We start from the raw sequence: 26,372 nt of genomic DNA on the forward strand, positions 1-26,372 counted from the left end.
TGGTGACAATTTTACACCAGAAATTATTATTAAAGTTTGTTTCTCTATTCAGCAGAAGAATGTAAATTTAAAACCAAACCTATTCCAAAAAGCTTGCCCATCCGTTCACCAGAAAGGCTCAGATTTTCCACCAGAAATTTTCAATATAGTTTAATTTTAAATACAGCTTGTGCCTTCATTTACCAGACCAGAGCAAGTTTTCCACCAGAAATTTTCCGTTCATTTCATTTATTAGAGCGATGCAAATTTTGCACCAGAAATTTTCAATAAAGCATGCTCCTCTTTTCTCCAGAACGGTGCACCAAAAATTGTCACCAGGCACCAATTTTTAGGCTTTGCCTCTTCATGCACCAGAATGCTGCAAATTTTCCACCATGAATTTTCAATGAAGCTTGCATTCATCAGAACGATGCAAATTATGCACCAGAAAAATGAGTAAACTTTGCTTCTACATTGCAATTTTTTGACCAAAAAATTTCATTAAAGTTTGTCCCTTCATGCACCTTTGTGGTACAATTTTCAGGCACCATCTTAAAGGAATTGACGCGCAATAAAAGGCTTTCAGTGCCCTTATTTTATGAAATGAAGTTATTTTACCTTCAAATCAAGTTATCAAGAAATCAAGTTATTTTATATCATAATTTTGTAAATGTGGAAATAATAATCTTATTTATAAGGGGGGGGGGGGCAATTTCCACACCTTGCCCCACCCTGTGCACGCTAGTGATTATGAATCGAATTTATCGAAATAATCTGAATTATCATGCAATTTTTGCAAATTTATGAAATGTAGAATGGATTACTTTCGTCCCTCTCGCAAAAGTCATTTAAATCTTCAGGGTTGCCGAACTCATGGGATACTTGATTGACACGCTTCGACACAGTGTTTGGCATACACTCAAAATAATCCTCACATCAATGCTACGTGAAAACACACATAGTTTTTTTCCATCGCATTTTTCACGTAAGACTTACGTGATTCACATATGGAGGCAGTGATGGAATTCTCACCAAAATGTCATTTTAGCTTGCGATACGTTTTCTCTAGGGAACTTTCCCTCACTAGTTTCACACTCCAATATTTCCTGAGCGAACTTTCTGGGATGAGAGAATGAGATATCGCGAACTTTTTTAACTCGAATCACCAACGCGAGGATACGAAAAATATCAGATCATTTTTTCTCTCTATCTCTTTACACCACACTCGTTCTTGAAAATTGCACTGCACATTTCACAAGGGAAAGATTATAGACAGAAAGCTATCCCGAGTAAATCAATACAATCTCTCAAGCCTGATAAGTCTGGTAGCTGGCTGTCTACTGGCGCCTGTTGTTTAAAGTAACGGTTATCAGGATGATGTGAACAGTTTTGTGCAGCTGATTGATTGGTGCATTGTTTTCTGGCGAAAAAAGTAAAGGAATCAGCACAAGTGTCAACGCGGCATTAACGAGGAACGGGGAGGGTAGTGTAAGATTTTGTGACTGGCAATTTATATATTAAAACCGTTCCTCAGGATAAGGGGGGAGGGGTGCGGAAGGAGGAGCGCCTAATGTATCCTCAGTTTCGCGAAATACAGTTAATGCATGGCTCCTCTCATCACTAGTGTTCGTAATATCGTTCCAGTAAGCTCTTATGCAATAATTATATGCAGGGGGAGGGGATGGTTGGGAATATAGGTGGTGGTGAACTTTTTCACTGTGCTATTACTGCCCTCTCCCATTACTGGGAATCCTTGTAAAACAATGTAAAACTAGAAAGGGTCTAGACCCTCCCTATGTAAAACCATAAGGTATGCGGGACTGCTGCACTGCTGAACTTCAAAACGCTTTATTTGCTGACCAAGGATCTGACAAAAACATCTTTTTAGTGTGCATTTTAGGATGATAAAAAATTTAAACAGGTTAATCAATGTCCATTAAAACTGTAAAAAATATAGGCAGAAAAAAAGAAAACGAAAAATTGTTACCAGTTGGCTGGAAATGAACACAAAATTAATCAAAGTAACCATGTTCCTTGAGCTTTTGATATAGTGACAGATTGAGAACGATCTAAATTTTTCATCCACAAGTATTGCAAGACTTGAAATTAACAGAAAACCTCAAAATACTTTCAACTTGCGAAGTGATGGATTCCCAAGTGAATACACCTGCTGAATAAAAATTATCAAGTAAACTATTTTTTTAGAATCGATGTTTAATAGATTTTTTTGCAGTTTGAGATCCATGAAAAAAGTTACAGTAGCTTTATGGCACCAGTGACCAGCAAATTTAATATTTTCATTCAAGGTTGTGTGAAAATTCAAGCTACCCGCTACTGGGTTACATTGCTGCCCTCTACCTAATGCAGTCGAGTGATCAAATCAGAAAGTTAGCAGATTAGAAATCAATTAATAACTAATTTCCTCAACGTTCAATTAAAAAGTGGTATTTAGAAAAAAAATGTAGGAGAGAAAATTTCCTATGAGTACACAAGGCTAACTTATTAGTAGATCATTATAGTGAAATTTAAAGACGAGGTGAACAAAATAATCACTTTTAGCATAGTAATACCTTTATAAATTTTAGATGGCCAGTGCAAAATGAGATCACAACCCAATAAGCTCAAATTTTGGGAGAATTATCTGGACCTGATTAAAAATCGATTGAGCTTAGTGAAGCAAAGCCGATATTTTGAACCACCCTAATAAGCATGTTCTCAATGCAGTAATACCATAGAGGTAACTCTAAGACTACTGGGTCCCGAAGAAAATCATTATTATTTTTGGCTCACTCAGTACCAGAACAACGGTCCCAAGCAGTCCCAAACTATTTCACTCACCCCTGCATGTTCTGCATGAATCCACACACCCCTGATGTTATCTGTCAAACTTTCATAGCGAATCAAAACAAACATAGTGTAGTAATAGAATTTCAACTAGAATAGGGTACGTTAATCGTTTGCTTGGGACCAATAGGCTACTAAAGTGGTGAGCCAATTTAAAATCGTTAGTTTCGTATTGATTGTTGGTAATACCATAGAGGTAACTCTAAGACCACTGGGTCCCGAAGAAAATCATTATTATTTTTGGCTCACTCAGTACCAGAACAACGGTCCCAAGCAGTCCCAAACTATTTCACTCACCCCTGCATGTTCTGCATGAATCCACACACCCCTGATGTTATCTGTCAAACTTTCATAGCGAATCAAAACAAACATAGTGTAGTAATAGAATTTCAACTAGAATAGGGTACGTTAATCGTTTGCTTGGGACCAATAGGCTACTAAAGTGGTGAGCCAATTTAAAATCGTTAGTTTCGTATTGATTGTTGGTAATACTAATCAACAGAATGCTTACTAGCTTACACTAAACATGTCTAAGCGCCAATCTCAGTGGTCTAACTGTACTTCGCACTAATAGCATAGTTCTTCTTGTCGAAGAGTACAGCCACAAATGATGATTTGGTCAGCAAATATTAGACTCTTGGTGAATAGTTACAAGTATCTACTATTAGCTGGTTGCATTGAGAACTAAAACTATAAATAAATCCGGAAAACTTTTAGGGCGCAATTTCTTTTGTAAGCACACACTTAATTCGCCGATTTCTCGTGAAATCAAGTTCAATCTAAAAAACTAACAACACAGACAGGTAGAGGAAGGATTCATTTGGTATAGTATAGTTCGCTAGATTGTGCTTTGGTTCGTGAGAAATCGTTGAATGACGTGTTTGTTTACAAAAGCAATTACGCCCAAATCTCAAAGTTCTCTGGAAATGGTATTTAATGTGAAGGATGCGAAAAATATCAGAGAACGAGAAGAAAACAAACAGACACTCTCGCGTGATCATCGCCTACCTTTACTCGCTGGAAAAAAAGAACAAAGCTGAGGGAAAATTTGGTTGGTTCGAATCACGAGTACGTGTGAAATGATGTGAGATGGAGAGACGAAAGATCTCTCGCTCTACGCTTTCATGAACTTTTTATCATCTCTCTTTCGCGAACTTTTTGTGAGAAGTTCCCTTGGGATTTATCTCTGCAATGAGCTGTAATAGAACTTTTTTTGAAAATGATTTTTCCAACACTGTAATGGAGGCACTCAATTCAGTGAGCTTCTACGTCACTGGATTATCACGTAGAAGTCATGTGATTCTTCCGATAAAATTCATGGTGATTGCAATTGATTATTTAATGCCGATTTGATTTAAATAAAATGTATTCTTTTTTCTTAATATACATAAATAGACAAAAAAAACACATCGGTTTTAAAAATATAATGAAATAAAATTCGACCTAGACAAGGACCGGAAACAGGAACACTAACAAAAATGCATCGGCTTATAACTTCCACTTGATTTGAAGTCCATACATGATGGTCCTTGTTGTCATACTAAAAAAGGAACAACCTAAATTAATATCCATGTAAAATTTTAATTATTTATACCTACTACTCGATATTGCCTCACAAAAATAAAAATCAAACCAATATGGGCTTTCAATGACATGTAAACATGCACAATGAACTAGCGTCATATTGAATAGCAATATGAGTGAACTCATTTATTTTTTCAAACGTGAAAATCATTTAGGGTTTACGTGAAACGCACATAGAATCTGTGTATGTGTAAATCACGTAAACTTCATTAAAAATTCTGGCGGTTTCGAAAGGAATTTCGGTTCACATATAAGTGGTATCATGTAGCGTTTACTTGGGCCTCGTAAAATTGACAGCAAAGTAAAAAGAGATACCCTACGTGATTTTTCACGTAACAATAACGTGTCGATTATTTTGAGTGTAGCTTTCGGCACAGATTGGGATGTGCCCTTTGGATTCAGGCTGAATCACTAAGTAAAGAGTGGAACGGACAAAAAGAAGTCAAATCAAATGTAGTGTGCTGTGTTCACTCGGCTGTCGACAAAAGCAGGCCACTCTCGATGTGTGTCACGCGATCGTCTGTTTACTCGGCAGCAACCATTGTGTGGTCCTCCTCATTGTTCTTCATCAGCAGTTCTTTCGGTCGATGCGTCGTCGACTTTGGAAAGCAACCGTTTCCTGATGAATGTGTGAGTGCTGACCACGTTTTGCGTCCATTGCTGCAATGGAAGCGCTCTGACCCTCGTTGACGTAACTGCCATACAATGAAACCACTGGAAGCGGCTCCAGTTCTGATGGAGGAGCCTTTTTGGATACCGGAAGATAAAGTGTTTATTGTGTTGTACCTTTTGACTTTAGTTTTAAGATGTATTGTATAGTTAAAGTGTATTTCTCTTAGCGTGTACTAAAAAATGTGATGAGCTACTTAGAAAATGATTAAGTTACTCATGATAGTATGAGGTCACTTACGAAAAATTGGTATTTTAACAATAATAGGAGTATTAGAACAATTTCCACTGTGATTTCATGATGTACTCGATTAAGCTAATAACCTTCAGTAGATCACTTGAAAACATTTTTTAGCCGTGTAACACCGTGTATTGGTCACGAAGAAGAGAACAAATCGGAATGAGTTTATTTCAATTTATTATCCACCGACTTGATAATTAGTGATTAAAGGTTCAATTCTTAAATATAACAAACCTACCATTCGCACCAAACCAATATGTACCAAACCAAACTCAATTTTATACAGCCCAGCCTTTGCAAGCAACGGTGGAGATTCAATCCCTAGAGCCATCGAGAGCACACGGTATTCACCCTTCGGAAAAGGACAAAACCACCTTTCCGTTTGTGGCGCTGGATAATTGCTGGTATATCGGTTATGGGCCCACCAGATCCGATACTGATCGCTGTTCAGATAGTCACACACTCGAAACGATCGATTCGGTACCTTCATTGGATGGAACGTTCCTGATCCCAACATTCCCATTGGAGGTTGATAATACAATCGTTCGTAGTAAATCCAATTGTTGTCCAAATCTTGCAACAGCTCCCACGTTCCATTGACAAACTGTACGGTATCGTTAGCTCCGAGGATCTGCAGGTTACTGAAGTTGGCTACATCTGCCCCGGAAAGTTGTTCAATGCGTTCGAACGTGATGGTGGTGGGTTTCGAACTGAAAATGTGATAGAGGAGCAAAACACTGAAAACGGTGATGAACACGGGCAGGAGATTCATTGTGGACTGATTTGAATGAGCTTCGACATGGGGGCGGATGTTGTGCGCTACTGTTGATGATATCTGGACGCGTAATTACTAAGAAGAGTCGTCTACATATGGAATGTTGTCATGAATAAAAGTTCCATATCACTACACTTAAGCCGCGTTTATTGTGTTTAAACGTACGATATTCCTCACAGTTGTCTTTCAAAATAAAAATTGTCGTCAAAAAGAACAATCTTTCCTTAGACGATCTTCGCCGGCACCTCGAAACAGGTGATGGACTTGGAGCCTCGGCTCTGCAGTTCCCAGTGCACGACCAAGCTCATCTTCGGGTAGATTTCCAGCACGGGGAACTCGCGCCTGTACACAACCGGTACGCCGGCCTTCAACGGACAGCCCAGCTTGGTTTCACCGTCTTCGGCGAAAATGAAGTCGCACGCACTGGTTCCATCGACTCCAATGAACGGCAGCGGAAGCGAAAGCACCTGAGCAAACACGGTCGTCGTGAGTGATTTAATGTCCTCGGCTGTGGCGGAAGAGAAGACGCAGAATAGATTAGTTGCACTGTTTTGTTTTGGAGCTTAATGCATCATTACTTACTTGGCGTGAATTTCTGATTTATGGCGACCTTGGTTTTGCGCTTCAACTTGCATGGGCCTTTGACGCAGTTGCTGATGTCGATCGTGTTCTGCTCTATGGGGATCAGACTTTTAGTGGCTGTAGGCATAAAATTTCCATTATTAATACGTTCGAAACGCAGACAACAAAAACAAATCTTGAATTCTTACATGGACAGGATTTGACTACGGTAGCTTCGGCGTACAGATAGAGGCAGCTCAGCGCCAGGACAGCAACGAGTAGCGATTTCATGTTAGCTCTTCTTTAAACTTGACTCTGAAAAAGAATGAGAAAAACTATCGATCAGGTACAGGTCTTTATAGTGATCGGCGCTCTAATGCCGAACGATTTAAAAACAAATTATTCTACAAATTTTAAGAGGTATCTTCGCTTCGCGGGTGGTAGGCAGTTGAGATACGGCAGACGAAAATCTTCACAGAGTGAGCTATGCGGCATGACTTGCGTGCCTTGGCTTTGGAATCTTCAAATTCCTATCCACTGGTGGAACTAGAGGGTGCCCCTCTCGCTCATTAGCAGAAGATCAATCGGATTGTAAGATAATATCCAAATTTTGTTGTTGAATAACATGCGTAGTTTTTATCCTTTACTATGTTTCAGTTCTAAAAAAAACTTCCCTTCCCTCAGCCTCACTTCGCCTATGAACCACATCCCCGTTGTTAATGGGAATGGCAAACAATCCCGTAAAATGATTCTCATTCATTGCCAGTCAAAGGCAAACAGAAATCGAAATTCAAGCGAAACCCAAATCAAATATTGTGTATAGTAGGGAATCCAACACTTGAGACTTGCTAGTTTTTTCTGCTGTTCACATTGCAATGACCGATGTGATGACCGTCATAGCAAATTTGAGCACAATGTTGTTGCGCAGATTAGCTCAACGTTTTTAACACTGCACTAATGATGCAACCTGGTCGCATTGGATCACACCTTGGAAGGTAACAATTAGCATCGCGCTTCGATCGTTATTGAATGTCAATTACAACCGAGTGACAAATTGTCGCTTGACCTTTCACATGGTCTCTAGCTGTGATTAGCACAGCAGCTGTGTAGGGCATGCGTGATTAATGGATTATAACCGCCCTCTGTTGTTGCTGATCTTGGAACCTGATTTTGTCACGTTGTATCTCTGTTCACCCTTTTGATGCTAGAAGTGTCCCCTGCCAAGGCTCAGTGCAGTCTTATCTGGTTGATTAACCACTTGCACTTAGTTCAAAGTAATTGGAATCGTTAAAGCGAATACCATTGCACAGTGGTCCAGAATGCAGATTTAGGTGGAATGATATGTTTTGAGCCTGAAATTGAAACATTAGACTAAAAGTCTCTTCTACAAAGTTGTTCCTTATAGTTAGGCCCTCATTTTTATGACAATGAATTCTAGGGTGGTTCCTATTATCATTAAAATCAAAAATCTAACTATTTTGTTTGAATAAATTAAGGTATACATTCTTCTGCGAAGTTATAGCTGAGCTAATTTCAAGCAACTTTGTTGAAAATAACTTTTTTGTATCTCTTAAATTGGCCGATTTAGAGCTATTTTCTTGAATTGAGTTAGGGTGGCTCTTAAAAAAAAACAGTTTTTTTGCTCTAGTTTTCTTATTTAGAATTTCTCAGCAAAGGTGTCTTTAGATAACTTTTAGATCTTAAAAAGGCGCAAATTTTTGCTGCACAAAGTTTGTCAATATCTTTCGCCAATCAAGAGTTATTGACGTTTTTATACTAAAAATATGCACTTTTCAAATGTTAATATCTCTGGTTGGGGCAAACAAAAAAAAAGTTTTTTTACGACATTTGAAAGGGCGTATGTTATTCTCAATAATATGACAAAATTGGAGGTATGTTATTTTTTAAACTCGTATAAAATCAATTTGAATTTATTCATATTTTTTACTATATTCGGGTATATCTTTTTTATTAGAAGAGATACATGCAACAAATTCAGCTATAAAACATTCGTCTTAAAGAGTTTTAAAAGTCTTTATAAGATAACTTTCATGAGAAATTTCAAATAAAAAAGTTATTGCTAAAAACCTATTTTTTCCAGGAACACCCTAAGTCAACTCCAAAAAAATTACTCTAAAATGAGAACGTTAAGAGATAGAAAAAAAATTTTTTCGACAAAGTTGTTTGCAATTATCTTAGCTACAACTTTTTTCAACAACACATGTTTTTATTTTGTAAAACAAAAAAGTTAGTTTCACAAATTCCCTAATTTGAGGACCACCCTCACGTTTGCAAACACCAAAAGAAGGGAATTTTTAAGAACAAAAACTTCTCCGGAGACATTTAATGTCCAAATATTGAAACAAATGTACAAGCACAATTTATATAAATTTGTCATTAGAGTGGTCCTATGAAATCCATCTTTTGCCAATAACTTTTTTATTTGAAATTTATCATGAAATTCATCTTATAGAGACTTTTCAAACTCTTTAAGACGAATGTTTTATAGCTGAATTTGTTGCATGTATCTCTTCTAATAAAAAAGATATACCCAAATATAGTAAAAAATATGAATAAATTCAAATTGATTTTATACGAGTTTAAAAAATAACATACCTCTAATTTTGTCATATTATTGAGAATAACATACGCCCTTTCAAATGCCGTAAAAAAACTTTTTTTTTGTTTGCCCCAACCAGAGATATTAACATTTGAAAAGTGCATATTTTTAGTATAAAAACGTCAATAACTCTTGATCGACGAAAGATATTGACAAACTTTGTGCAGCAAAAAATTGCGCCTTTTTAAGATCTAAAAGTTATCTAAAGACACCTTTGCTGAGAAATTCGAAATAAGAAAACTAGAGCAAAACAACTGTTTTTTTAAGAGCCACCCTAACTCAATTCAAGAAAATAGCTCTAAATCGGCCAATTTAAGAGATACAAAAAAGTTATTTTCAACAAAGTTGCTTGAAATTAGCTCAGCTATAACTTCGCAGAAGAATGTATACCTTAATTTATTCAAACAAAAAAGTTAGATTTTTGATTTTATTGATAATAGGAACCACCCTAGAATTCATTGTCATAAAAATGAGGGCCTAACTATAAGGAACAACTTTGTAGAAGATACTTTTAGTCTAATGTTTCAATTTCAGGCTCAAAACATATCATTCCACCTAAATCTGCATTCTGGACCACTGTGCATTGTCGGTTGCGTCACTACTGCAAACTGTTACCTGCTGTTACAGGTGATTACCCACCTGGATGTACACCGCTTACTCACGCTACCGAATAAATTATTAATAACCTGACGACGACTATCGCAGATACAATTGATTCTCACGGTTTGCGTGGAAATCATCAGGAATTAGACAAACCGGGTACGAAAGCTGGGCTTCGTTAATTTGCGAATCTAGAATGTTCGTGCGAAGGGGCGATTCGATGGGAAACTTTAAATTTTTATGTGATCAAAACTTCGTCTAACATTTCCGTGGTTAAGTTTAAATGGGGTTCAATTGAATGATTTGCTTCATGACTATTAGGGTGATTCAAATCATCGATTTTGCTCCACCCGAGCTCCATCGATTCAAAACCAGGTCTCCATCATTCTTCCAAACTTGTTTGCGATCTCATACTGCACTGGGCCTTGGAAGATACTATGGGAAAAGTGAACTTTTTGTGCTCCTCGTCCTAGCCTTTCGTCATAATCATTAACGGATAAACCTGTTATCTGTACGTATGTGAAATTCTCACAGCAATAACTTTTCTGAAAACCCCTTATAAGGCTGTTCACGAGACAGTTGTGATCAGCTGACTTTTTTGTTTACCAAGAACTTTTGACAGATCACAGTAGAACGGGCAGTCTATTCTCATATGAATGTCTGCTTTGTTTATGTTTACATTCAGCACCAATAACACCAGATCACTTACACACTCTAGATTTCTAGCTGTCAGTTCCACTGAGAAACGTCTCTTGGATCACCTTATTGATTGATCGTAATTTTGAATCAATTAACCTGGGTGGAGAAAATAGATACCACCCTAATAATTGTAGAGGTTAAGGCCACTAGGTCATTAGGCCCATTAGACCAAAAGTCATTAGGTGTATTAGACCATAATTATAAGATCACCGGTTTGGCAAACTATTCAAGAATTTGATTGTGAGCACTGTACTGGGTCTGGCATATATAAACAATAGGTCTTTTTAATGCATCACCAGTGTAGAGTGCACCAAGCGAGTTCGAGAGGAAACGTCATCCAACTCGTTTTGTTTACATCAAGAATTTTTCACAAAGCAAAATAAAACATTTTCCATTGAATATTTTACAAATTTCCAATAGTAACTGTCTTATTTTACGATTTTTCACAGAGCTGAACTGATTTGCACCTAAATTATTCATAACCAGTAAGGCCCTATTCTAATTTATTATTTTCTATAAAAATGATTCATAATTCAATTTTTCAACTGTAGCTCAACTTTTGGAGCAACTCAGATGAATCAATTTATCAGGAAAAGTGAAAAAGTGTTCCACTTTCTATGTCTCATGGGAAAAATTTCTGCTCACAACACTCTTTTTGACGTTCTTCTATTCACCACCAGAGATTGAATCGATCGCTTGGTTTCTATTAAAAAGACCTATCTGAACAGAGGAATCTAACGATAACATAAAGCGCCGCTTGTGGCAAATAGGAGAACTAGAAAAATGATGGTTTCATATTTTTTTTATTTTACGAACAAAGTATGTTTTATAACTTTGGTTATGCATACGGCGTTAGAAAAGTTAAAAGTTAAGAAAAAATGAGAATTCAAAATTATTCATCTATTGCGTAGCTTTTCCATAGCTGAATTATTCATCTGAAGATAAGTTTAGTTAAAGCACAGACAAACATACAGATCACTGGCAATTTGTTCATCGAACAAGCATTAACGGTAAATTTAAATGTTTTTAGTTGGTAGAACCAACAATCAATGCGAAATTATCCGATTTTAAATTGGCTCACTACTTGACTAGCCTATTGGTCCCAAGCAAATCGATCAACGTACCACATTCTAGTCGAAATTCTAGTACTACACAATGTTTGTTTTGATTTGCTATGAAAGTTTGACAGATAAAATGAGGGGTTCGTGGATTTTCCTATGTTTCGAGGGGTGAATCGATTAGCTTGGGACCGAAGATAGTACCAGAGCTGAGCCAAAAAGTTGAGCACGTTTCTTCGGGACCTACTAGTCTTAGAGTTACCTCTATGGTAGAACAGCCACCTGTGGCGCCCAAAGCCAATAACCCTTGCGTTTGACATTTACACACTACCGCCATCTATTCAGCGTATTACCAACAATCAATACGAAACTAACGATTTTAAATTGGCTCACCACTTTAGTAGCCTATTGGTCCCAAGCAAACGATTAACGTACCCTATTCTAGTCGAAATTCTAGTACTACGCAATGTTTGTTTTGATTCGCTATGAAAGTTTGACAGATAAGATGAGGGGTTATTGGTTTTACCTATGTTTCGAGGGGTGATTCGACAAGCTTGGGACCGAAGATAGTACCAGAGCTGAGCCAAAAAGTTGAGCACGTTTCTTCGGGACCTACTTGTCTTAGAGTTACCTCTATGGTATTACCCATCACATTATACTCAACAGATGGCAGTAGTGTTGAATATTGACGATTTTTAAAAATATTCAATGTATTATGTCTGTTTGTCTGTGGTTAAAGGTTCTTCATGTGTGATTTCAACTTCTCGGGAAAATAATAGGATCTTCTGAGGTAGCAATACCTGTGACCTCCCTTAGCTCAGTCGGTAGAGGCGCAGCTACAAAGCAAGACCATGCTGGAGGTGGCTGGGTTCGATTCCCGGTCCGGTCTAGGAATTTTTCGGGTTGGAAAATTTCTCGACTTCTCTCGGCATAGAAGCATAGAGGTAACTCTAAGACAAGTAGGTCCCGAAGAAACGTGCTCAACTTTTTGGCTCAGCTCTGGTACTCTCTTCGGTCCCAAGCTAGTCGAATCACCCCTTGAAACATAGGAAAATCCAATAACCCCTCATTTTATCTGTCAAACTTTCATAGCGAATCAAAACAAACATAGTGTGGTACTAGAATTTTGACTGGAATGGGGTACGTTAAACGATTTGCTTGGGACCAATAGGCTAGTCTAGTAGTGAGCCAATTTAAAATCGTTAGTTTCGTATTGATTGTTGATAGAAGTATGATTGGACTTGCCATACAATTATACCAATGCAAAAATGGTACAGGCATCGAAAGCTCTCAATTAATAACTGTGGAAGTGCATCTGGAACACTAAGTTGAGAGCACGCAATAAGCTAATATGCGATATGCAATAAGCTTGAAATGCGAAGAAGAAGAAAAATAAGAAGAAGAAGAGGTAGCAATAATTTTTGACATCCTGGATGAACTATGCATAAACGCTGCTTATTTTACCTTTAACCGGAACATAAAAAAAGATGCCGTATGCTATGAGAACTCAAAATCCTTTGAATTTAAACGCTGCATTAGTGTTCGTGACATTCTGCTTGGAGAGCTTAATACAATTATTTAAATTTCGGTCTAATTTCATTTGGCCTTTGTGCTTTCGGTCTAATGACCCATCACCGAATATATTTCAAGCTGAACAATGCATTAGGTCCAAAGTAGCATTGGCAGATTCTCTTCGTCGACTTTCTCTTTGCATCCTCACGGCCATGTTATAACATTTCCAGCTGATTTCAGCACACAGATCGCTGATACAATCTAATATGTAGCATTTTATACGGAAAACACTATAGGAAACGGTTCAGTACTCAAGTTATTAATGAAAGAGAAAGTCGATTAAGAGAATCGATCAATGTTACTTAGGACCTAATGCATCGTTCAGCTTGCTTTATCTGATAAAACACCAATAGCCCAATAGAGCATTTTACGAAACGTTTCTGATTCAACTCATGAATGAACTTTGACAAGAGGCGGCTACCTAACGGCTGTGAGAAGTAATATCAATATCATAAAATTCTGTCAGGCAAACCAGCTCCTATCATTTCGTAAAATAATGATGCCAATAATAATCGATGTCATTAATTATACAAGTCTGACCTAAAGAGGCTGAATTTATAAAGGGACGAGATATCAAAATTGGAACAATCGATTATCTGTCAAAGTCACAGGAAAAGTTATTAAAATCGAGCAGAAGACCTGATAAGATGTCGCATCTTTACCCAATTCAGTCTCTTCAGTCTGATCTAAATAGCCTGAATTTATAAAGAGGTGACATCTTATTCATTTGACAGGTCTTCTGCTCGATTGGAATGACTTTTCCTATGACTTTGGCAGACTATCGATTGTTTCAATTTTGACAAATCGTCTCGTTATAAATTCAGCCTCTTTAGTCTGATCCATCCAGTTTATTGGTATTAGTGAAATGTGGAAACGTTTAGTCTCGCGTTTAATGGTGTTCGTATTTCATAGCAAGGTTTATGATTAGCAGTGTAAAATATATTACAGCTGTAACGTCGGCTGTTCGCTGCTGACATGACGTCGTCAATCGCGTGCTCAGCAACCTGCCTGTTGGGCCGGCCCTTTTATAATTGACATCGACCGGTGAAAAGTCAAGCTGAACAATGCATTTGGTCCTAAGTAACATTGATCGATTCTCTTCATCGACTTTATCTTTTGTTAAAAACTTAGGTACACAACCGTTTCCTGTCGTGTGTGTCGTATTCGAAGCTAGATAATAGCTTCTTTCATCGATATGTGAGCTGAAAATAGCGGGGAATGTCTTAACATGGCCGTGAGGATGCAATGAAAAAGTCGACAAAGAGAATCTGTCAATGTTACTTAGGACCTAATGCATTGTTCAGCTTGAAGTGCCTTTCTCGTACATTCTTTTTTTCCTTGATTTGTTTTCCGTCGATCTTGTTTTCCGTGCTGAGCACCAATACTACCGACGCCAGGGTGCAGTGTTCGAAAAAGCTCAAAAACTCAAATCTCATGCATGAGTTTATGCGCCTATGAGTTTTGCCTTGCAAAATTGAACGTCGCAAAAATCACCGATGAGTTTTCAGGTTCAAAAATTCATTGCTTTATATTTTTCGTTATTCAATGCTATTACTATTGTTTGTGCATCAGGAGTTGGAAAACTTACACAACATACATAGGCATGATATCAATTGACGTTTGAGTGGTTTTTATGAGTTTAAAGCTGGAATGATTTTTCGGCGTTGTGAGTGTGAGTGCGTGAATATGCATGAGAATCTCAAGCGTGAATTTTGTTTGCCGCATTCACACGTGAGTTTATTCTCGCAGGGAGGCTCAATGAATGAGATTTGAGAATGATTTTCCGAACACTGCAGGGAGGCAGCTCCCACACCTGGACCCTACCTATCGACCCATCAACTCATGAACAGGAGACCAACGGCTTTACTTCCCTTCTGAAGGAAGGCGTGATCAGAGATGTTATGTCTCAGAACATTCCGGCGGCGCCGACTGGGAACCCAGGCCTGCTTTTCTCGTACATTAGTATAAATCTGAGACATAAAGCTACTTCAAGGCTAAGAGGAAGAGGAGACAACTGGTTTCTTACTCTTTTATCTCTATCTATATCTCTATTTATATTGTCGCGCTTATGTTAAATTCTCATTTTATGACGGTCGAAGCGCGCCGCTCATAAGCGCGCTGCAACCAACAATCAATACGAAACAAACGAATTCAAATTGGCTCACTACTTGACTAGTCTATTGGTCCCAAGCAAATCGACTAACGTACCCCATTCTAGTATAAATTCCAGTACTACACTATATTTGTTTTGATTCGCTATGAAAGTTTGACAGATAAAAAGAGGGGTTAGTGGATTTTCCTATGTTTCGAGGGGTGAATCGATTAGCTTGGGACCGAAGATAGTACCAGCACAAACGAAGTGACAGACGGAGCGGCTCGAAAACTTTGGTGATTAACCTTCTATTGCAATTTTTCAGTGTACCACATGGCAACACCACTACTACTGGATTGTACCACATGGCAACACTACTATTGGATTGAACTAGCATTTTCACCAAATGTACTAGAATATTTTGGTCTATCTCTTTCACTCTACTCAAAACTGAAATGCATAAAAAAATGACAAAATGATACGCACTCTTTGCACACTGTCAAAGAATCATTGTACACAAAATCAACTTTGTTCAAATCAAAACAAAAAAACTAACCCATCTGGTGGATGATGGCACAAGCTTCCAAGAAAATTCTATTACAGTGAACCACATTATTTTAATGGATTTCTTCGCCAGTTAGTCGTCTGTCACTTCGTTTGTGGTACCAGAGCTGAGCCAAAAAGTTGAGCACGTTTCTTCGGGACCTCCTTGTCTTAGAGTTACCTCTATGCTACAACCCAGCTCATAAGGATTCTACACAGGTGTGTTAGATAGCGAATCCTGGATAAAGAGCCACCGTATGTTAAATCAATGGCCGCAGTCGTACGGCCATAAAAAGAGAACAGATGGTAATTATCATGCAACACACAATATCTATCTCTATCTCTATCTTCCGCACTTCAAATCGGCCAATCGCGAGCTGGTTCGTGTTTGAAAGAAAAGTGGTTCGTTTTCGCCCCCGTATTGTCTACTCTACTCTTAGCTTCATGGCATTCCTTTAAAGTGAAGGGATGAGGAAACCCTATAATATGGAAATTTTCATGCTGAAAATCGAATCCAACAAGGTTGCTCTCGGTTTAAAAAAAAGCTATCATATACCCTACAATATGGATATTTTCAGAACCAGGACGACGTTTATATGCCGAGAAACTATGTCCGACACCATTTTGTAATCCAAGATGGCTGCCATTGTTTTAAGAAAGACTGTAAAATACTCTATACTCAAAATAGTTTTCACGTCAATGCTACGTGAAAACATGCATAGATTTTTTCCATCGCATTTTTCACGTAAGTGTTACGTGATTCTCATATGAAAGCACTCATTTCAGTGAGCGAGATGGTCACTGGATTATCACGTAGAAGTAATGTGATTCTTTCGATGAAATTCATGGTGGTTTTCAATGATTTTTCAAAAAATATTGTCAAGCGTATTTTGCATGCGCACTTGCACCATCTATCATCCACATTCCCAAGCATTGATGTGCAACGCATCCCTCGTTCATGCCATTTTTTCACCACTTGCTTTTCCCTCGTTCTGTCAACGCGTCAGCTGTGTTGAATAACAACACAAAACAGATGGAAGTCAGTGATGTCGGTTCTACTAAATTTTCCGTAGATCTATAGAATTGATTGAATTCTGCAGAAATAAGGATCCGTAGAAAAAATTCACAGAAGCTAAGACTTTTTTTTTAGGGATTTGTTTTGTTTGTTTAGTGTGCTTTTTCGTTTGCTGGAAACATGTTTTAAACGAGGCAATGCATCACTAATTAGTGCCCTTCATCACTTTAATGTGCAGAGCCACGAGGGCCAACGTCCCGCGAGAGGGTGGATAGACGCAGCAAATTTATATCATCAAGGGGAAAACAGAACACATTCGACTTTGGACTACAAACAGCTGACTGGACATACGAGACGAATAATGCCCTGGATGCGAAGTTCAATTATCGGTAAAAACAACAAATTCATTTTTATGCAAGGTTGCACTTCGGATCTAGGTGGCGACGGTATGACGGGTTAAGGCCGGCGCACAATAGATACGTTTTCGGGTTTTTTGACAGATAATGCATGGGCTAACTGTCAAAAAACCTGAAAACGTATCTATTGTGCGCCGGCCTTTAGAGTCATGGGGTATATGAAGTAAATGAAGAAAAAAAAACAACGATCGGTGAACAACCGGTGATAATAACATAAAGAAAATGAGAGTAGATTGGGTAAGAATGCCCCAAGAATTATGTACTTAGTAAATAGGTTTAGGATAGTATAAAAGAGATTGATTAATTAATAAACGGAGAAGTATTCTCCAACTCGAAAAAGGTTTCGGTAGTCGCGTAGGTTCGGACGTGAATGATTTCCGACTTCGAAATCCTAGCAGGGAAGGGGAGCAGACTTCAGTAGTTGTTCCCCGGTAATGAAGTATTGAACATCAATAACTGGTAAAAGGGGTAAAAGTTGATAGAATATTACAGTCATACAGTCATCACACTTTTGACGTAATATTCAACAACTTTTTTTTTCTGTATTCGTCAGATGTGGTATGTGTCTACAGTGGGATGCCTTGACCACTTATCATTTTCAAGAGCTGACATCTACTAACTAGACGTGAAAAAGAACTGGCATCACTGATAAGTTCAAAATTTGGTGGCTTGCTTAATGCTTCAGTGACCATGACAAATGCAAGCACATTCTCAACTAAAACATTATTTGCGATGAATGTGATTGTGAGTGTGATGTCTGTTTGTCTGTGATTGTATCTTTATTGTGGCAAATATGCACACAGAAGAAGAAATTAATTCAAGCGAAACTGGACTCGGGAAGGATATGGGACGCATATAATACAAGGGCATTTCTAGATAGAGCTGGAATTAAGGCGTAACAGCTTTTGTCAACAATGACTTCTCTCGATGATTTCTAGAAACTCAAGGCTCGTCCAAGCAAATCAATATCATCATCAGGTAGGGGAAGTTTTCCCCTAACCGATGGTTATGTTGGTTTGCGTGGGCGTGGCTTGAATTCCTAGAAATAATCGAGAGAAATCATTGTTTACAAAAGCTGTTAGGCCCTAATTCCAGCTCTATCTAGATTTAACTCGCATTTCAATCCATGGTACTCCGTGTCGTCAGACTAAAACAAAGAAACATGTTACATAAAATGTTCAGCCATTATACTTACAACACGAAATTGCCTCACGAAATTAAGCCCTAAGATTTAACTGGCATGTAAACATGCAACTTGTAATTCTTCCATATTGTGTACCATTGGCACTCATTTATTTTTTCATATGTGAAAATCACTTAGGGGTAAACCCACATATGCACATAGAATATGTGTATGTGCAAATCACGTGCGTTCCATTAAAAACCCTATTGACTTTAAAGGGACTTCCCGTTGATACACATGGGGTATCACGTTGACTCTACTTGTGTCACGTAAATTTATCATAAAAGTGGAAAGAGAGACTCCATTTGATTTTTCCCGCAACAATAACGTGTCGATTATTTTGAGTGTACAATATGGATATTTTCGTAACAAAGACTACGTGTAGATGCCTATTGTAGGGTATTTGACAGTTTTATAAAAACAGAGGACTGCCATCTTAGCTTCCAAAATTGCGTCGGACATCGATTTTGAGCCTCTACATATCGTCCCCATTCCGAAAATACCCATATTATGGGGGTATTTAACAGTACTATCCAGTTTATCTATAACCAGAAGCTGCCATCTTGGAATTCAATATGGCATCAGGCAGTAATTGCTAGTCCATAGCTATCACAACGATTCCCAAAATACCCACATTGATAGGTATTTGACAATTATCCACGAACCATACAAATTTAAAAAATTTTATATGGACAATTGTCTACGCATGGGGAGGGGGGGGGGGGTTGTCAAGAATACCGAAAAGCTGTCTGCGTCGTTAATGAACAGCCCCTAAAATAACACTGTTATCAAATAAAAAGCAGCTCACGCAACCACCAACGATCGACCAAAACAATTTGTGGGCAGTAGACTGATACAAAATTTGAAATTTTCGCTCCACAGTGCTCAAACGGTTTCAAATCAGGTCCTGCTAAGCCTCCCAAAATTTAAACTGATTTGGTAAGAGACTGACTTGGCACAAACTATTCGAAGTTTGTATGGAAATTACTATGGGAAAACCAAACTTTTTGTCCATTGTCTTCTACCCATTTTCCATATTGCTATTTCGAAAATGTCTATAACTATTCTTACGGGAAATTTTCCAAAGTACAACTTTGCGGAATACTGTTTTTCAGCCAAATGTCAAATTAAATTGTTATTAATTGCTTAAGAGATTGATAATCTTACGGCAAGATTAAGCAACTGTATTGTGGGCAACACTGTATTCTGCAGTGTGACATAGTAGCAATGATATTTGTGCACTATTGTTCGCACCAGAAACACCAATGTTGCCTGCTGAACAGTTGAATGAGCATAATCATAAGACATCAGTGACTTCAATCATTAATAACTTTTGTTTCTTACATTTGATTGAAAAGTGGTTTTGAACAAAGTTGTAGCTGAGAAAATTTGCTACAATCACTGCTGTCATTTTTAAAAGCATAGTGATGTGGTGAATTGTTAGATCGATATGAACAAAACCATAAGTTTTCCCATAGTAATACCCATATAAACTTGAAATGGTTTGTGCCAAGTCAGTTTCTTACTAATGTAGTTCAAATTTTAGGAGGCTAAACAGGATCCAATTTGGAATCGTTTAAACACTGTGGAGCAAAAATTTCAAATTTTGCATCAGTCTAGTGGGCAGTGTTGCGATATACCGTTAAAAAAAGTTGATGCATTATCCAATACTCATATTGTTCGCTTAACACGTTTAACTTAAATTATGCACTCATAATGCTTAAAAACAAACAAATAATGTTGAAAACATAAATGACCTATGTGACTGTGATTATAACAAAACGTCCTATATAACATGTCTAATGTACACCTGACAAGAGCAAAATGTTCTTTGTAACATTTTTCACGTTTTCATAGAAAAAAATGTATGAAACGGGTAGATTATAATTTCAATTTCAATTTTACTATCGCATTTTACTATTAAAGGTCTTAAAAATGTCAAAAGTTGATTTGGTTTAAAATAGTATCAAAAAAGATTTGGTCAATCTTCTACCTCGTTTTTCTCGAAAAGAGTGAAATGTTAGATAGAACCTTTTGAAAAGTTAGGCGAGAATATTTCCCACTTTTCTGAAATCAGCAGCCACCATCTTGGATTTCAAAATGGCATTGGACAATGATATCTGGTCACTAGACGTCAGCCCGATTCTGAAAATATCCATATTGAAGGGTATTTGGCAGTATTTCCCACTTTTTCTGAAATCGTAAGCCGCTATCTTGAAATACCGATTCCGGAAATACCAATATTGAAGGGAATTAATTTTCGGCCTTTTATGAAATCTGAACTCCGTATTAGAATGGATAGTTTCTTGTCGTGATGCTCCTTTTTAAATGACATGGTTAAATTTGGTTGGTTGACGAAATAAGAGATAGAACCCATACATTCGGACATGAATGAAGAAGTTTTTTTTTTATTATTTAACGTCGGTCTCTGTTCCGCAATCTAGTGCCAATCACCGACGGACATCGATTGCCATCCATTGACGGCAATCGAATGTGCAGGAAGGCAGCTTCCACACCTGCGTAAGATATCGCACCCATTCAATACACATGGGCCGGGACCAACGGCTTTACTTCCCTTCCGAAGGAAGACGTGACCAGAGATTTTTATGCCTCAGAAAAATCCCACCGACCTCGGCTGGGATTGAACCTAGACCCATAGGGGTGAGAAAGCAGTCAGGCTTACCACTACACCACCGGCGCCGGCGAATGAAGAAGTTTGTGTTGGGGTATAAAGTTGTGTTGAGCTCAGAGCCGAGAGTGTGACCTATAGTACTTTGTCACAGGGAACAGTATGAGTGACATACGACTAGAATAGATAGTGGCGACTAGTAATCCTATATAGAGAGATCCGCGGAAGCGGCCATCTTGAGCCAATCGAGCAGTGAGAACTGTCAAAATGTGAGCCAAACGAGCATTTTGATAAGAAAATATTCAGAGGATTTCTTATTGAGTTGAAAAGTTTTGTAATCGGGGTAAAATAAATTCAAACAAATAGTTTAAAAATTAAATTTAAAAAAATACCATAGAAGTAAAATGCTTATGACATACGAGAGTCTTATGCAAAGTTAAAAATTATATAATAAATTGTGAATGAATAATTTTTATATATGTTTTAGTTCGGTTAATATTGCTGATTGCATCTGCAGCTGTACAGTCCCAAAAATTCAAATTGTGTTATAAAAGTGCACGATTCCGTCAAATCGTTTTGGTGTGTCTTTGGAGCACTCATTGCTTGTATTATAAGAAATCAACGGCGCCGGTGGTGTAGTGGTAAGCGTGATTACCTCTCACCCCAGCAGGCCTGGGTTCAATCCCAGTGGGCGCCGCCGGGATGTTCTGAGGCATAACATCTCTGATCACGCCTTCCTTCGGAAGGGAAGTAAACCCGTTGGTCCCCGGTTCATGAGTTGATGGGTCGATAGGTAGGGTCCAGGTGTGGGAGCTGCCTTCCTGGCACGTCGGTAGCATTGGTGCTCAGCACGGAAAACAAGATCGACGAAAAAAAAAATTATAAGAAATGAGAGCACCGAAGACAACAAGACAATTAGAAGAAAACTCGCACTTTTATCACCCTTTTTAATAAGTGAAGTGAGTTTTATTTTTTCAGCAATATATTTTAATTATTTAGCAAAATACAATTGCGTGAGCTCGAAGTGGTACTGTAGGAAGCATTAAATTTTATCTAACTACCACCAAATAATTATCATTGTAACATACACTACACAAACGCATAGAATCCACTAGGGAAATATCCAACGGTAGTCTGACATTTTTTGCGAAGCTCAGCGTTTTCCGGAAACCGGAAAAAAAACACACACATTCGTTGCAGTTTCATGACCACAGTAAGAGCAAAACTTGGCGAAAATAGTTAACCAGTTCACTGAGAATTCAAACAAACGCATAGCGTAGACAACGATAAAGTCACGCACAAAGCAGGAACATTTTGCTCCGGGGCAAGTGTTAGCAGCTTTTGTAAACTAAACATATCACGTTGCCAAATCGTCTGATAATATTTCCGCGAATCTCTGTATATAGGATTACTAGTCTGTATTTGTCTGCATCAGGAATTTTTGAAAACTGAGAGTCAGACAAAACACTGTCAAGATTTCCTAAACTTTTTGAAGTTCTCTTAATTCCATTAAAGAAACCTAAACTATCATTGATTTTAACTTCTCTGAGGTTGATTTGAACGTTTCCGAAGAGTCTTTCTGAGGTTCCTGTTCTCCCAAACTGCTCTGATCTGAAGTCCCAATGATCCTTTTTAAGTTCCGTAACATTGCCAAAAATATCATTGATTTATTTTAAAGGACACGAGTTTCTCTAAAATTTGTTTTCGCTGGAATTAAACTCCTCTGAAATTCACTAAAACATATTTAACGTGTTTGCGGAGTTTCTCTGAGATATTCTGACAATGAAGTTCCTTGTGCTTCCTTCTCTTAATCCCACTTAATTTCTCCGAAGTTCACTGATCTTCTTTGAAATTCCGTAAATTTATTTAACATTATCAAGACTTCCCTGAGTGCACTATACTGCTATATGAACCTCTCTGAACTTTTCAAAGAAATTCTGTGATAAGTGAACTAATAAGATCTTAAAAGGATAAAGATAGGATCTGCAAACTTCAGAGTTGTTATTTCAGAAAGGTTCATAGAACTTCGGATACGAGTAGATATACCTTAATAAGCACACAGGGATTGACCTTATGGCCATGGAAATTCTAAGAGATTTTTGAGATTTCAGAGTTTTTAAGGGTTTCAGATTCTGAAATACAGCTACAGGGAACTACAGAAATATTTCTAAGCCAAGAATTTACGTGTTCAGATAATAAAACCATTGACTGCAGACCTGCATAAAAACAGCACTGATAAAATTTCCCCTATATGATGGTGATATTTGTTTGCGTGGACAAGAAAGCAGTCATGAGAAATTGTCGATTGAAGTCATTTTTCGCAAAAGCACTTACACACTTAGTTTTTTTTCTACCGAGCTCAGCTGTGCAAATCTCGGCAAAAAAGTTTCACTGAGATCTCAGCAAACATTTCATTTGTTTGCTGAGATTCAGCTAAGCATCATCCGAGACTCAGCAATCAAATGTCACTTTTGCTGAGATCTCAGTGAAACTTTTTTTGACGAGATTTGCACAGCCGAGCTCGGCAGAAAAAAAACTAAGTGTGTATGTCTATTTGCCTTGAAATAATTGGGATAGAATCTTCAAATAATTAAAATTAAACCTTAATTGAATCCAAACATAGTGGAACCAATCCGTGCCACATTTACGCATTAGATCCATAATCTAACTTCAAAATCGAGCGAATTCCACGAAACCGTGCGATTCGTGACGCCCGAATAGTTCAATTCTGCATTTTGGAAAATATCTGTAATCAATGTTTTACTGACCACGGTCCATACAAATAAGGGTGACGGTCCATGCAAATTCCAAAAAAAATGTATGAAGGATTGTCTACGCGGAGGAGGAGGGGGGGGGGGTTCTAAAACCTCTACAAATCTGTCTACGTAGTTTATGAACAGCCCCGTAGCTGCAATACTTCACGTAACATCACATCGTTACAAGAGAGTCATGCACAGCTTATGCACTAAAAAAGCAAATCTTGTTTACCAACTTGACACCGAGGGGTGACTACGATGTGTCTTCGCCAGACCTAGGTTCCAACCTCGATAATAAAAAAAATCGCTATTAGTGAGACCTCTTTCTACCATCTCGCGTTTGGTGGAATTCGGCTGAATGAACACTAACTCAGGAAGAGGAACATATGTTCACCTTTCCTGATTAATTTATCCATCGCAGGTGCTTGAAATCGTCAACCACGTGGAATATTTTGTATTCTGTATCGATTTTGCACTGCATAAATTTTTGAAGATAAAAATGAAGATTTTTAAAACTGTCCCAAAGGATATTTTTTTTCGGATTTTTAATGTGTGGTTATTTGACCTGTAAATCAGTTCAGATCTGCAGATAATCGAAAAATTAGACCACTCCCGATGGAAATTTGCAGGCTGTGCAGTAAAATATACATTGTTTAGTTTCTAAGAGTTTTAAAAAAACGTCTGATGTGCGGAGATGCTGACAAAATCGGGTCATTCCTGTAGCTATTTAGTTATATTGTGTGTCTTTTAAGGGAAATTCACTTGGATGCGTTTCACAAAACAAATGACAAGCCAACTTTTTCGAATATGACGAGTCATCCGTGCACTGCACATACCATTTCACATAATTATTTCGTTACAGATCTCCTTTAAATTTAAAGCAAAACTGTAAGAGAATCGTACATTTATGCATTTAAGGGCAAAGGAAGCGGGGCGCCCAGGAGAACTGTTTTACTAATTTCAAGAAATTGAGCAGGGTTATGCAGAATATGCTTGAACATATGACAACAACTTTCTCCATGAAACGATTCTAATAATTCTTGGAAAAACAATCATGGCAACTTGAAGAATTGTGATATTTTCGTTGATAACACACTTCTATGGGGGACACTCCGAACTGCAATCGACCACTTACTTCAATTAACAAGCAATGCACTGCTTAGCTTTTGCGTATTTGCTGCACCACTGCTGCACACCGAACCACTTAGAAATGACTTTCACTTTCGCGACTTGTCCCCTCGGGTGGCGAAAGACTGCACTTTGCTCTTTCTTATTTTCCTCCTTCGTTTGTGCACCACACCCTTCTTGCTTGACGTATGCGTGTGTCAATCGATCGAAGCTTCTATTGCTTTTCTCTGAAAGTGGCGGCAGTTCAACTGGTAATTGAAGACTCTCCACCACACTCTAAACACACTACACTGCTCGGCAGACCGGACCGGGGGGACTTCTGGACAAACGTCGCGTACGAGTAGGACTGGAGCTGCGATCCTAGCGAGTCGTTTGTTTTATACACAGCTCATATTATTACAAACATCCCATCATCGCCACTGCCACCACCCCCGCACTCCCGTACAAAACGTTGTCGAACATCGCCCTGAATGCTCCTCCCCGCCTGGCAAAGCTGTTTAGCACTTTTACACAAGGAACTGTCTGGCTTCCCCCCTACACCGGAGCGGCATCTTGACGCACGTGAATCGTGAGTGGAATCATGATCATGATGGGAATAAAAAGCACCTTCTTCCTAGTAGCAGTTCTTTTACAGCAACAACAGTAACAACGCATTAGAACAACGAGACTACAGAGACGGCCAATGTAGGTACCTACGCCAAGCGGAGTTTCAGTGTTCAGTGGAAGCGATCGCCTCAGGTGTGGTGCACCAGCTACGCCTTTTTCTCGTCGTCTGGTGGAGAGGATTTGTGGGAAGTGATTAGAAATGATAGCATTTTCCGAAGGAAGGAACGGATAAATCAACGAAACGAAGCTAAAGGGCGGAATGACTTGGTTGCTTTTCTCCGATTCCAATTGTTCGAAATGCCAGACAGTGGTGGTCAGTCTTGTTCGGGCGAAAGGATTGTGTGCCGAGGAGGGGCAAATTGCAGTTTTTAAATTAACAGATAAATGAGACGGATAACCATTTTAAATCATTGTTTTGCTCTTGGCCCTTTTAGCATTTGAAATTAGATATGGATCGATCTCAAACAGCTCGAAGCCAGCGATAGACTTCAATTAAGTAGAAGCGACGAAACTTGTTAAGGGACTCTATGATTCAGTCTTGGTTAATCAAGGGTTCAAAACTGGCTAGTTTTGAATTTCTAACACAGGGTGTCTACTACCGGACAAGATTACAAGAAGCTGTTTCGAAGCCAAGTAGAACCTCCACGAGGTGTCCCATCATTCGTCCCATCATTCGTCCCATTATTAGTTCCATCATTCGTTGAGTCGCAGCGTTGAGCCTGACTATTGACCACGAAAAGGCTTGTCAATGCACATCAAAAATCGACTACATCCGAACATTTGTTTATCTCAAATTGAAGGA

The 26,372-nt window shown here is 38.3% G+C and overlaps 1 protein-coding gene across 2 annotated transcripts; it reads right to left on the reverse strand.

Moving 5' to 3' along the window:
* Positions 1-6,234: 6,234 nt before the first annotated feature.
* On the reverse strand, positions 6,235-25,323 carry Npc2b (Niemann-Pick type C-2b). 2 transcript variants are annotated; one of them, XM_065224036.1, is made up of 4 exons: positions 24,972-25,323; positions 6,863-6,968; positions 6,675-6,791; positions 6,235-6,600 (listed from the first exon to the last, which is right to left on the reverse strand). In XM_065224036.1, exons 2-4 carry the CDS (start codon positions 6,942-6,944, stop codon positions 6,317-6,319), a joined length of 483 nt encoding a protein of 160 aa, XP_065080108.1. In that variant the 5' UTR covers positions 6,945-6,968; positions 24,972-25,323; the 3' UTR covers positions 6,235-6,316. The 2 variants fall into 2 exon arrangements, with proteins under 2 accessions (XP_065080108.1, XP_065080109.1); XM_065224037.1 differs by lacking the exon at positions 24,972-25,323 and adding an exon at positions 24,933-24,956.
* Positions 25,324-26,372: the final 1,049 nt, after the last annotated feature.

The sequence above is a fragment of the Ochlerotatus camptorhynchus genome, unplaced genomic scaffold (assembly GCF_037179485.1).
Source record: "Ochlerotatus camptorhynchus isolate MF236.1 unplaced genomic scaffold, CSIRO-AGI_Acam_v1.1 ptg000203l, whole genome shotgun sequence".
In the NCBI taxonomy this organism is placed as follows: domain Eukaryota; kingdom Metazoa; phylum Arthropoda; class Insecta; order Diptera; family Culicidae; genus Ochlerotatus; species Ochlerotatus camptorhynchus.